General features: G+C 46.2%; 1 protein-coding gene across 4 annotated transcripts in view; it reads left to right on the top strand.

Moving 5' to 3' along the window:
• Positions 1-429: 429 nt before the first annotated feature.
• TRIM33 (tripartite motif containing 33) overlaps positions 430-12,349 on the top strand; it is a 156,777-nt gene continuing 144,857 nt past the window's right edge. For all 4 annotated transcript variants that reach the window (XM_054979505.1, XM_054979501.1, XM_054979504.1 and 1 more), the window contains exon 1: positions 430-928. In XM_054979505.1, coding sequence (XP_054835480.1) covers positions 430-928 — 499 coding nt within the window. The remainder of the gene's footprint in view (positions 929-12,349) is intronic.

Raw genomic sequence — 12,349 nt, 5'->3', positions numbered from 1 at the left:
TGTTTCCCACCCACACCTGAGACTCTCTTTCCTTAACGATTATTTTTCCACGTTTCTCCGCCAGCGGGCACGCGCACAACCGAACTTTCCCTCAGCTCCACAACCGCCAACTGCTGTTACGCCTCCTACGCTTAGAACGCCGCTCCGCTATTGCGCCTGCGTGGCTTCCCGACCGAGCCTGGATGCTTACGTGCGCGCCGCCTGCAGACCGTGCGCGCCCCTTCACTGCCCCGCGATTCCGTTCCGCCCCCCCTCTCCCCCCTTCACATTCTCTTTCCTTAAGCTTGAGGTACGCGCACGCCTGGCCCGGCCCCGCCCCTCGCGCCAGAAACGCGTCGGCGGCGCGCGCGCAGGCTGATGCCGTGCGTGCGGACGCATGCGCGGACCTGTACGTGAGCCAAGCGGGGAGTCGGGTTCAAAGGAGGAAATATGGCGGAAAACAAAGGAGGAGGAGGCGGCGGTGGCGGGGAGGGGGCCGTGGAGGCCGCGCCGGCCGGGGGTGGTCCCGAGCCCGCCGCTACGGCCACTGTCGTTGTCACCTCTGTGGCGGCCGCGGCGTCCCCGCCCCCTCCGGCTCCCGCCCCTTCTGAGGAGAGGGAGAGCCCCGCCGCGGTGGTCCTGGCTGCGGCGGCGGACAAGGGCCCGGGGGAGGCCGAGGCCGCGGCGCTGGTGGTGGTGAGCGGAGGCACGGGCTCTGGCCCGGCGCCGCTGGGCCCTAGCCCCGCGCCTCCTGCACTGTCCAGCGCCGCGCCGGGCCCGCTGTCGCTGCTGGACACCTGCGCGGTCTGCGCCCAGAGCCTGCAGAGCCGGGAGGCCGAGCCCAAGCTTCTGCCTTGCCTGCACTCCTTTTGCCGCCGCTGCTTGCCGGAGCCTGAGCGCCAGCTCAACGTGCCCGTGCCCGGTGGCGCCAACGGGGACATCCAGCAGGGTGAGTGGGGCGACTCCAGATAGGGGCCGCGGCTCTTGCAGGGGAGGCTGTGAGGAGGGCTCTGAGCGAGCTGGGTGAAGGGAAGCAGGCAGGTTGCTTGGGATCGTTGGCTGCAGTGGAGTCGAAGGTGCTCTGTAGAAGGTTGATGCGGAGGGGCAGTATAGGGCTGGACGCGTTGCATCTCTGAAGTGCTTGGACAGCGTTGGAGAATGGTGGGTGAGGCAGCGGAGTTTACCTTGGACAGTCGGTCTGTGTAGCGTTTGCTGTGTTGCTAGGCATGCAGCCCAAAGACTGTATCCCTAGGATTGGAGATTTCGTAGATCTTGGATCACCATGAACGACTAGATTATTCAATAAGAATTTATTTACGATCAGTGACTTGTTAAAGATAAACTTGGTTGGTTCCAAAGCCTTAGTTAAAATAGTAACCATCTGCAACTTATGAGCATGCTGTGAAGGCTGTTTTGCATGAGTAGCCAGTTGTAAAAGTATCATGTTAGAAATGGGGTGAAAAAAAATCGGGTGAAAAAAATCTGGGAATTCTGCAGGAAAAGTAGAAAGGCTAGGAGATTGGCCTGTAACCATGCTAGAGGAACAGTAGCAATGTCTGCATTAGGAACTTAATTAATTCTCAGTAACTAACCTGTGAAGGAGGAATGTTTATCTTTGCTAGATGCCTATATAATTTCGATTGTATGTTTCAATGCAAGTCCACTTCTACTTCAGTGCAGTTTGTTCTTGGGAGATGCTTGAATGAACGGTTCTGGCTTGCTCTACTGCTCGTTTTCCTGTTTGCAGCCCCTGGCTTCGTTATTTTTTTCAAATCCACCCTGGAGTAAGCCAAACACAGTAGAGTTTAGGAATGAAAGTAATGTATCACCTGCTGAGGATTGGAAGCATGGAGAAAATGCAGTGGGTAGATTTTGAATGATGGTGATCATCTACATTTTGTGTTTTATTAATTGATCTAGTGATGCAGAAACTAAGCATTGCAGTTGCTTGCTCTCACAAGTGTTGGAGGCAAAGGTTGTGGATGTTACAGTTGTTAGGAATGGGAGTTGCTCTGATGCTAAAATAATAGAAGTTTATTTGCCGGAAGAGATCATCTGCCCTACAGGGGGAAGATAGGGCATTTTTAGTGTGATGCATAATGTGGGAAAGCCTGGCTGGGACTGTAAAGTTTCTGCTTGCTGTCACCTTTCCTCTGATGGATACTGCTTGAGACAAATTGTTCTAACACCAAAATGAGGTTGAGGAGCTAGAAGGGTTCTGTTCTGTAACTGGAAATATTATTGAGGAATTGGTTTTTAATTTTTTTTTTAAAAAAAATATATCCCATATTTCCACAATGTCTAAAATAGATTAGAAAATATCATATGCAGTTCAAAATAGTTGAAACAAAGTTAAAAGTATAACATCTTAAAACTGCTTTAGGTTAGTAGCTGTGTTGGTCCGCAGTAGAAGAGCAAGATACAAGTCCAGTGGTATCTTAGAGACCAACCAGATTTCCAGGGTATGAGCTTTCAAGAGTCAAAGCTCCCTTTTTCATATGCCCTTATGAAGAAGGAAGCCTTGACTCTAGTTCTGCAAACGATGCAAAACTGAATTATTCAAAAGGGTTTTTTACTCAGATAAGAGGGCTGTATTGTAGGGGGCGGGTCTCAGATGCTTCAGTACTGAGTTAGGGCCATAGACTTCACCTGTCTGTGTTGCCTTATGTCCTATCTGTTGCTTTAAGTAAGTGCTCCTATGTGCTACCTGTGCTTCAGAATTCTGCTAGTAGTTATATGTTGTCTAATGTTAGAACTAGAATTGCTTATGCTCTGTTTCAGCATTTCTTCAACTCTGTATTGATTCTTTTTAATGCTACATCTTTGTACACTTGTGTTTATTCACCCTGTGGCATTGTTTATGGAAATGTCTTTGATATTGAGAAAGGTGGACTATAAATGATATAAATAAAATAAAAACTCATACCCAGGGAATCTGCTTGGTCTTTGAAGTGCTACTGGACTCAAATTTTGCTCATCTAACTTAAAACTGCAACTCCTGCAACAAGTTTCACCACAAACTGCCAGAGATATTCATTAATTTTTTACATCAGAGGTGTGTTGGAATTGATAGAAGCGAGAATATGCAAATTTTCTGTACCAAATACAGCCACTGAAAATAAGCTTGCACAGACCATAGAGGAGATGTCCTCCTGATTAAAGGGGACCTCCAAAAGTGCTCGAATATCTTAGATGGTGCATGCGATCATATGGGGAAGAGCAGTTTGCTAGATATGTGGGCCCCAAGCCATGAAGGGCTTTAAAGGTAACAGCCAGCACCTTGAATTGTGCTGGGAAAAAAACAGGCAGTCATTGAAGCTGCTAAAGTACAGGTTTAATGCGATCATACCTATGCAAACTGCTCAATAATCTATTGGTAGCATTCTGTACTAGCTGAAGTTTCTGAACAATATTCAAGGGCAGCCCCTCATATAACATATTACAATAATCTAAGCTCAGAGTTACAGTGGTATGGATCAGTGTGGTAAGGACTATACGATGAAGGTAGGTAGCCAGTTGTTGCACTTGATGTAGACAAAAGAAAGCGCTCCTAGCCATTACCCTGACTTTTCTAAGTTCCTCTTTGGATACAAATTATCTGCGTGGAACTTTCATGTGTTTTCCTACAGTGCTTGTCATGAATGAAATTTTTCACATGAAACATCTTTCATGCAGTCTTACCCATAAGTCACATGGTCATTTCATCCAAGATTTTGAGCCTAGATATATTTACTTTTTTCATCAAGTGAACTGGTCCCTATTTGCTGAGTAATCTAGTCATTCATTTGATCCAAGTTTTGCTGTTATCCAAATAAGCCAAAATGGATACTAGTATAATCTTTTATGAAGCATATTGATGATATTTAGCATTAGAAGTGTAAAACATTAAATGTTTCTATGATAAGGACGTGCTATGTTATTGAAAGCATTTTCCAAGTGTATCCCTGCAATAACCCTGTATGGTAGGCTAGTATTATCCACCTATTGCAGATGGAAGCTGAGAGAGAGTGTTGCTTAAGGCAGAAATGAGATTTGAACTTGGAACTTAATTTGTCAGTCACTTCCCCAGCCATTATGTTGATGATAAGTGCTGATATGAGCATGCTTTGTGTATGTTAAATGTTTTGATATGATCATGTTACCATATTGTAACTATGTGCATCTCTAAAGAAGTGGAAAGCTGAGATTTATAGTATGTGTTCAGAGCTTTCAACCAGTGCATTTGGGATTCCCTGTAAACGAATTCCATTGTGTCTAGTAGCCAGACAAATATGCTGTATGTACTTGAGCCAGTGCCTGTGGCTTGATACGATGAGATCTAATATCTGTTACATCACAAGTTTGTTTCAAAGGAGAATGTATGTCTCAGAGTATATGGTTAAGCACATAGGTTCGGAGCTAGACCAGTGATTTGTCTGAACTGAAATGTAGAACTGGTACGGAATATAAGGTTGCTACCTTTTCTCTTGCCAGCCATTGGATTTGTGTCCCCCAGTGGGCAGAAACTCAACAGTTACTATAAGGAAAAAGATGCCAGTTTTAACATAGTATTTTAAGCACTGCTATTACTTACTGTTTGTAGTTCTTGCAGTTGGTGTGCTATGACATGGAAGCCAAATGCAAGCATTTGGAAAGGATGAGAACAAGGCTTCCTCTTCTGTGATTAGGGTTCTGATAAAGTCAGCTGTTGGAACACTTTTTATAATAACCAGTCTGACAGATCAATAATGATTTGTATGTTCTAGCTACAATGTTGCAAACTCTTTACTTGGAGGAAGGAAATTTCTACGAATGGGATAGGAATACTTGCCTACTTGTGGACATGAAGCTGCCCTACTGTCAGTTTGTGGAGTAACAGGTGTTTTGACTCACCTTTATGCAGAAATTATTGGAGATTTTTCCTTGTGTTCTTTGTGGTTTTGAAATCGTAAAGTACAGTCTCTTGTTATGGAATTGGGTATGATTAATTCTAAGATGCAAACAAATTTTGGTAAAGCTCAGGATTTGCTGTTACTGAAACATACTTGTTCTAGACAAGTGACTGAGGAAATACTTTGATCAGAGGAGTCTGAAACTTGAAGAAAGACACAGTATATTTTCTGACCAGGTTATCCAACTTGTTTTGCACAAATTTGTGTTGACAGCAAATTTTTCTAGAATAGACTAGAATAAATCCAGTGTAGAAGTAGCAAACCTGATTGTTCTGTTCTTGTGTTCACAAGAATGTATAAGACAGGCCTTGTCATAAGATTGTCATTAAAGCTCTAGTAACTCTGCAAAAATCTACTTCTTAGGAATCTATGGTTTAGCTTTGAGGCCGATTTAGCAGCATTTAGTAAAAACGTAGAGTGGAAAACATTTCAGAAAGAAGTCAAGATGGTCAATTGCTTCAAGAGTAATATATAGTGTTCTGCAATGTGTGTACGTGAAGTAAAGGAGTTCTACTTGCAGGAATCGAGAGTTCATTAAGGCTAGCTTCTTGTGTCCCATTTTGATGCTACTATTTAAGCAGTTGCAGTGAAGCTAGTCCCAAATGAAGTCTGTCTATACCAATAACTGGTAGTGATGCTGAAATGTGCAATATAAATTTGTAAATCCGGTGTTAATTTGCTACAGCTCTTACAGCTCAAAACATGGTGTTTTTACCCAAATAGGTGGTCTCCTAATTGGTTGGGGGAACTAGCATAAAGGAGACAAATGAGAGGGGGTAACTGGGATTCTCCACATATGTTTGCATGGATTATTCCCTTAGAAAACTCTCAAATAAATCAGGCAGATATTTATTATTTTATTTATTATTTCGATTTATAAACTACCCATCCTCAGGGGCTCTGGGTGGTGAACAACACTTAAAATCAACAAAAACAAGAAAACAATAATTCTAAAGTCAGTATACAATGAACAATAATAAAGAACCCCCCCCACCCCAAAGGTGGGAGGCCGACATGGCACCGCCCCCTTCAATCACCAAACGCCTGGTGGAACAGCTCTGTCTTACAGGCCTGGCGGAATGATAATATGTCCTGCTGGGCCTGGGTCTCCATTGACAGAGCGTTCCACCAGGCTGGGCCAGGACAGAAAAGGCCCTGGCCCTGGTTGAAGCGAGGTTGGCTTCCTTAGGCCCGGCGACCACCAGTAAACATTTATCCGCTGATCGAAGTGGTCTCTGGTGAACGTACAGGGAGAGGCAGTCCTGAAGATATGCCAGTCCCAACCTGCTCAGGGCTTTAAAGGTAAGAACCAACACCTTGAACCTGATTCGGAATTCAACCAGAAGCCAGTGTAGCTGGCGCAGGACAGGTGTGATATGTGACTGGTAGGATATACCGGTCAGGATCCACGCCGCCGCATTCTGGACCAGTTGTAGTTTCTGGATCAGGCCCAGGGGTAGTCCAGCGTAGAGTGTGTTACAGTAATCTGTCCTGGAGGTGATCATTGCATGGATCACTGTAGCCAGGTCCTGGGGCATCAGGTAAGGGGCAAGTTGCCTGATCTGACGGAGATGGAAAAATGCAGACTTGGCAACCGCCATGACCTGGCCTCCATTGACAGGGAGGCATCCAGGAGCACGCCCAGACTCATCATCACTGGCAAAGTTGCCAGTGGTGTCCCATCCAGGGCAGGGAGCTGGATCCCAACATCTGGCAGCCCCCGTCCCAGCTGCAGGACCTCTACCTTCACCTGGTTCAGTTTCAGCCTGCTCTGTTTCAACCATGCCGTCACAGCCTCCAGAGCTCTGGCCAGATTGTTCAGGGCTGTGTCTGGCCGGCTGTCCATCAACAGAAAAAGCTGGGTGTCATCCGCGTATTGATGACAGCCCAGCCCAAACCTCTGCACCAACTGGGCGAGGGGGCGCATGTAGATGTTAAATAATATCGGGGAGAGTATCGGCCCTTGTGGAACTCCGCACACCAAAGGGTGATGGGGCGAGAGATCTCCCCCGAGTGCCACCCTCTGTCCCCAACCCTGGAGAAAGGAGACCAGCCACTGTAAGGCTGGTCCCCTAATCCCCATGTCGGCGAGGCGGCTGGCCAACAAGTCATAGTCGACCATGTCAAACGCTGCTGTGAGATTGAGTAACACAAGCAGTGCCGACCTGCCTCGATCCAGATGCCTGTGAGGGCAACCAAGGCCGTCTCCATCCCCTGGCCAGGACGGAAGCCGGACTGGAATGGGTCCAGGACTACAGCATCGTTCAGGAATTCCTGCAGTTGTACCGCCACCGACTGCTTGATCACCTTGCCCAGGAACAGGAGGTTCAACTCTGGGCGGTAACTGGACGGGTTGGTGGGGTCCAAAGATGTTTTTTTTAGGAGGGGCTGCACCACTGCCTCCTTTAATGCTCCGGGAAAAACCCCAGCGCTTAGGGAGATGTTAACAATGGCCTCCAAATGGTCCTGTAGCCCCTCTGAGTTGGCTTTCACCAGCCAGGATGGGCAGAGGTCCAGAGGACAGGTGGTTGGCCTCATCCCCTGCAGGATCCTGTCAACTTCGTCCTGAGAGAGCAGCCTGAAATGATCTAATACAGACTCAGAAGACAGCCATGGGGTCTCCAGTTCCCTTACTGTATCAACAGTGGGTGGCAGGCCACAGCGAAGGGACAAGATTTTGCCTGCAAAATAGCTTGCAAAAGCCTCACAGCCAATAGTCGAATTAAGAATTTCGCGGTCTCCCTGAGAGAGGGAGACCAAGGAGCAAACTCTTTGAAATAATTGAGCAGGGCGTGAGCTAGTGGACACAATGGAAGCAGCAAAGAAATCCCTCTTTGCTGCTTTCACTGCCACCTCATAGGCTTTCATAAATGTCCTATAAGATGTTCTTGCCTCTTTGTCGTGCCCCCGCCTCCACACTCTCTCTAGTCGTTTCAGAGACCGCTTCATCTGGAGAAGCTGCTCAGTGAACCAAGGAGCTACCCATTTGCGGGCTTGGAGAGGATGGCAAGGGGCAATAACGTCGATAGCTTCGGAAAGTCGACCATGCCAATCATCCACCAGCTCATCGAATGTGTTGCCAGGGGGCATCAGATCCCGCAGAGCCACCTGGAAACCAATTGGATCCATAAGTCTCCGCGGACGAGCGTAAATCCGCTCACTGCAGACCTGCGAAAGGAGTGGCATGCTCAGACGAGCCTTCAGAACAAAGTGATCTGACCATGGCACTGCATCATAGGCATCCAGGACCACCATCATCCCCGCCCCCAAAATCAAATCCAGCGTGTGACCTGCTTGATGCATGGGAGCCGAAACAAACTGGGAGAGTCCTAGGGCCACCATGGAGGACACCAGGTCCATGGCCTGCGTGGAGGCATCATCATCAGCATGGACGTTGAAATCCCCGAGAACCAAAAGTCTCGGGAATTCCAAGGCCCAGCCGGCCACCACCTCCAACAGACCAGACAGGGAAGATGCAGGTGGAGTAGGTGGTTGGTACAACACGCATATTGCCAACCTCTCCTCAGCGTCCAACGCTAGGCCCACACAATGCCAGTGATTTTTGGGGTGGGGAGTGGTCTGAAGGAGAAAGGCTCCCGAATGAGCAAAGCCACACCTCCCCCCTCACCACTTGTCCGGGACTGGTGGAGGACTGTATAACCTGGGGGGGGGGGCTAGTTCTTTCAGAGCAACTGTCTTGCCCTCCCTCACCCAGGTCTCGGTCACACAAGCCAAGTCCACATTCAATGAATTGAATATTGAACTGGAAAGGTTTTTTATTAAGAAATAAAAGGGCAAACACACAAAAATCACACACAGCAACATACAAGGCTAGCTAAGAAAATCAGGAAGAAAGGGGGAGAACGCAGCTTAGATAGGGTGATAATTACCAGTCTTGAAGATAGGGGTCTATGAAGACAGCAGCAAAATGACCAGCGTTTCACAACAAAGAAAAGAGGACAAGTCCAAATGGATTGGAGGTGCATGGACGGATCCAGAATACACACATACTCACTGGTGACCAGAGAGCCCAGTTACAGGGCAAAATATACCTACAGGCAAACTGACATCTTTGCCCCCAAATCAATAACTTATTGGGTTGTCTGGAGGTTGGGCAATAAGTTGGGACAGGTTTGATGGTTCCTATCTGAGGTAGACTATAGGTGAAAGAGTGTTTGATGACCCTTTAAGCACTGGATGGGAAAAGCAATCAGACTTGCTGAATAACTTGATTAGGGCAAGTGGGTGAGGTGAAATGAGATCAGGTATTGACAAGATAAGTCAAGAGCTTCCTGGGAGCCTTATTGTTCTAGGTTATGCACCTCTCTCCGGGGTGGGGAGGGCCCCAGTCAGTCAGCTACTCTGACTCACTCTCTGGTAATTTTCCAGGCTCCTGCTGGCTGTCATCCACTCTGGACCAGGCCGTTCCTTGGACTTATGATATATGAGGAAGGGGTGTTTATGATATTCCATTCCATAGCAGTGTGGAGGGATCTGACTGCTAACAGTGTCATTCTACATACATGTAGAATGTGCTTACAGTTTAACTTTTTTGTCCCATCTCAGCTCAGAGCTAAATAAATGTAGCTCCACCAGTAAGAGGGCACACCCAGAAAGCTCCAGCGCTTTGGTTTAAAAAAAGTATACAATCTCTGCGCTTGTCTGACTGACTCTGGGAAACTCCCCAACTCAACTAGTTTATAACTTTGTAAAAGCTTTTTTATTATATTCTTTGTTGTCTCTTTCTTCACCCCCAAGTTTGTATTCTCTTTTAAAAAAATTACGGCAAGGAGGTAAAAAAACATTTCTGCCATGAGCCTCACTGTTGAATTTGGCCATTTTTTCTGTTGTGATTTTTTTTGCAAGTTATGCAAAGAGTGTTGTAATCTTGTCTCTTCCATACCTAATCAACTTTTCATTGAGGTATCTAAAACTTCATGCTTATGTTGTCCTTAACATGATTCTAATACGGATGGAATAACAAATGCAATATTTATAGCTGACTCTTTTATTTCATTACATATTCTATGTGGTTTACAAATTTTTTGTTTTTGTGGGTGGCTTGCTTCTTGGTTTTGTTGTTTTCATAGAAGCAAAACAGCAGAACTTTGCTATTCTTGGTTCACATCTTGATGTTTTATAGACCTTTTTTTTAATGTGTTGTTGCATGCCAGTTTGGTATAGTGGTTAAGAGTGGAACAACTCTTATCTGGAGAACTGGGATTGATTCCCCACTCTTCCGCTTGAAGCCAGCTGGGTGACCTTGGGTTAGTCTCAACTCTCTCTCAGCTCCACCCACCTCACTGGGTGATTGTTGTGGGGATAATAATAGCATACTTTGTAAACTGCTCTGAGTGGGCATTAAGTTGTCCTGAAGGATGGTAGATAAATTGAATGGTAATGAGTCCAGTAGCACTTTTAAGACTAACCACCTTTTCTGTAGCATAAGCTTTTGAAAACCACAGTTCTCTTCGTGACAGAGCATAGTTCATCAGAGCATAGTTCGTCAGAGCACAGTTCTCTTTGTCAGAGCATAAGCTTTTGAGAACCACAGTTCTCTTCGTCAGAGAACTGTGGATCTCGAAAGCTTATGCTACAGTAAAGTTGGTTAGTCTTAAAGGTGCTACTGGACTCTTTACCATTTTGCTACTACAGACTAACATGGCTAACTTCTTTGGATCTATGTAAATCAAATGTTATTTTCATTATATTATTATTTTATTTGTAGTTTTCAAGCCTCATGCAGTTCTCTTGGCTTTCTTTCTTATGCCATCACATGTGCCCCCCTTTCTGGCAGGAATGAGGGAGAGAGAAAGCATAGCTGAAGAGTCCCTCTGTTTTTGTCTGACCTAGGAAATACAGTGATGGCAAGGGCACTGTTATCCTCCATGTGTTTACCCCCATGCCAGCCTTGCTTGTTAGGGGGAGAAAAACTGCCAACAGCTAGAATGTATTGCTGTGTGTGTTCACCTTGGGAAAGCACAGCTGGGAATGGCACATGGATTGGTAATAACAGTAGAAGTCATAGTCTTGTGCATTGTCATGACCATGTGCAGTTGTCTGCAGTGTGTAGCAATGTGTTAATAGCATTGCAACAATCTGTTGATTTAAATCCACATTTTATTAATCCTAACCTGTTGTACCAAAATTTTCAAATATTACTAATCTTCTGAAGTTTTCTCCTGGTTCACGCATTTCTGGATGTAGGTCCAATGCATTCATATTGTTCTCTGTTGTGCATGTGTTGGAAATCTTGTAATTCTACTATTTGTCTCATTCTGTAGTTGTCATTTGTGGCTTATGTATGATTTTTATGCTGGAATATTTATGATGACATTGCTTCCCCAAGGAGGCTGAGGTGGGAAAAGGTTGTTTGGAGCCCGTCTGCCCCCCTAGCTGAGCCACAATTGGGACAGCAGAGGAGAAGCTTCCCTTCTCACCTTCTTGCCTGGAGCTAGCCAGGCTCACCATGGTCCCCCCTCCACCTGAGTACCTGCAGCTGCCTCTGGGTCATAGGCTGCCTCCCAGCCTATCAGTGATGCACCTCCCGAGTGACACATCACACTAGCAGTGATGAACCTGGAGGATGTTTAGTGAAGCTGTGCAGTGGCCAGCCAGAGTTGGGCACCACAACTGCCACCTCCCCCTGACTGGTAGCTAGTGGAGGAGCTGAGGTGGAGGGAACAGAGGCCTACTCTTGCCTCAGAGGTGGCATTGGGAGGGTAGAAGAAGCTTGGTCTGGGGGGGGGGTCACCTCAGGAGTGAGCCCCACGTTCTTTCCCTGTCTGCAAGGAAGCAAACTCCCACTTCCATCCTGAGGTGTCCTCACCCCCATCGTCTCTGCACAACCTCCTTTCAGGCTTACTCTAGAGCTCAAGTGGTGGACCAAAGAGGAGTGTAATGATTTTAAGTGTGTGTGTGTCGTTAAATGCTTGGTGGTACAGATGAAGAATGGGGGTGAAAGAGAGGGATGAGTGAGTGAGTGAGATGATTGGTTGATGGCTGAGAGTCTGGGTGGAATGAACTGCTATTTTTAGTTACTGAGCAGAGAGAGAACATTCAGTCTGGGCAAAGTAAGCAACCTGTGTGGAAACCTGAACTTTGTGTGTCTGTGAGAGAACATTCATTCTGTCTAAAGCAATGCAAACTGTGTGTGCGCACCTGAGATGAGAGTCTGTGGATATCTGAGTGAGTGAGTGATCTATCTGAAGGAGGCAAAATGTGTGTGGGCCTGAGAGAGAAATTTAGGAACATCTGTGTGACTATGGCTATGTAAAGAACGTTAAGAACTGAGAACTATCTTTGAAACTATCAAGCTTAAATAATAGTGTGAAACCGATACGCTTCTTGTAAAAATAAATGTTTATTTTGTGGGTTTTTTGTTCATCCCAGAGTATATGTCATTCCTATATCCCATTTCTTTCCTCAGGGCCACATAG

Source organism: Eublepharis macularius, chromosome 5 (genome assembly GCF_028583425.1).
Source record: "Eublepharis macularius isolate TG4126 chromosome 5, MPM_Emac_v1.0, whole genome shotgun sequence".
Taxonomy (NCBI): domain Eukaryota; kingdom Metazoa; phylum Chordata; class Lepidosauria; order Squamata; family Eublepharidae; genus Eublepharis; species Eublepharis macularius.
The sequence above is the reverse complement of the archived record's forward strand: the minus strand, read 5'-3'. Positions and strand labels throughout refer to the sequence as shown.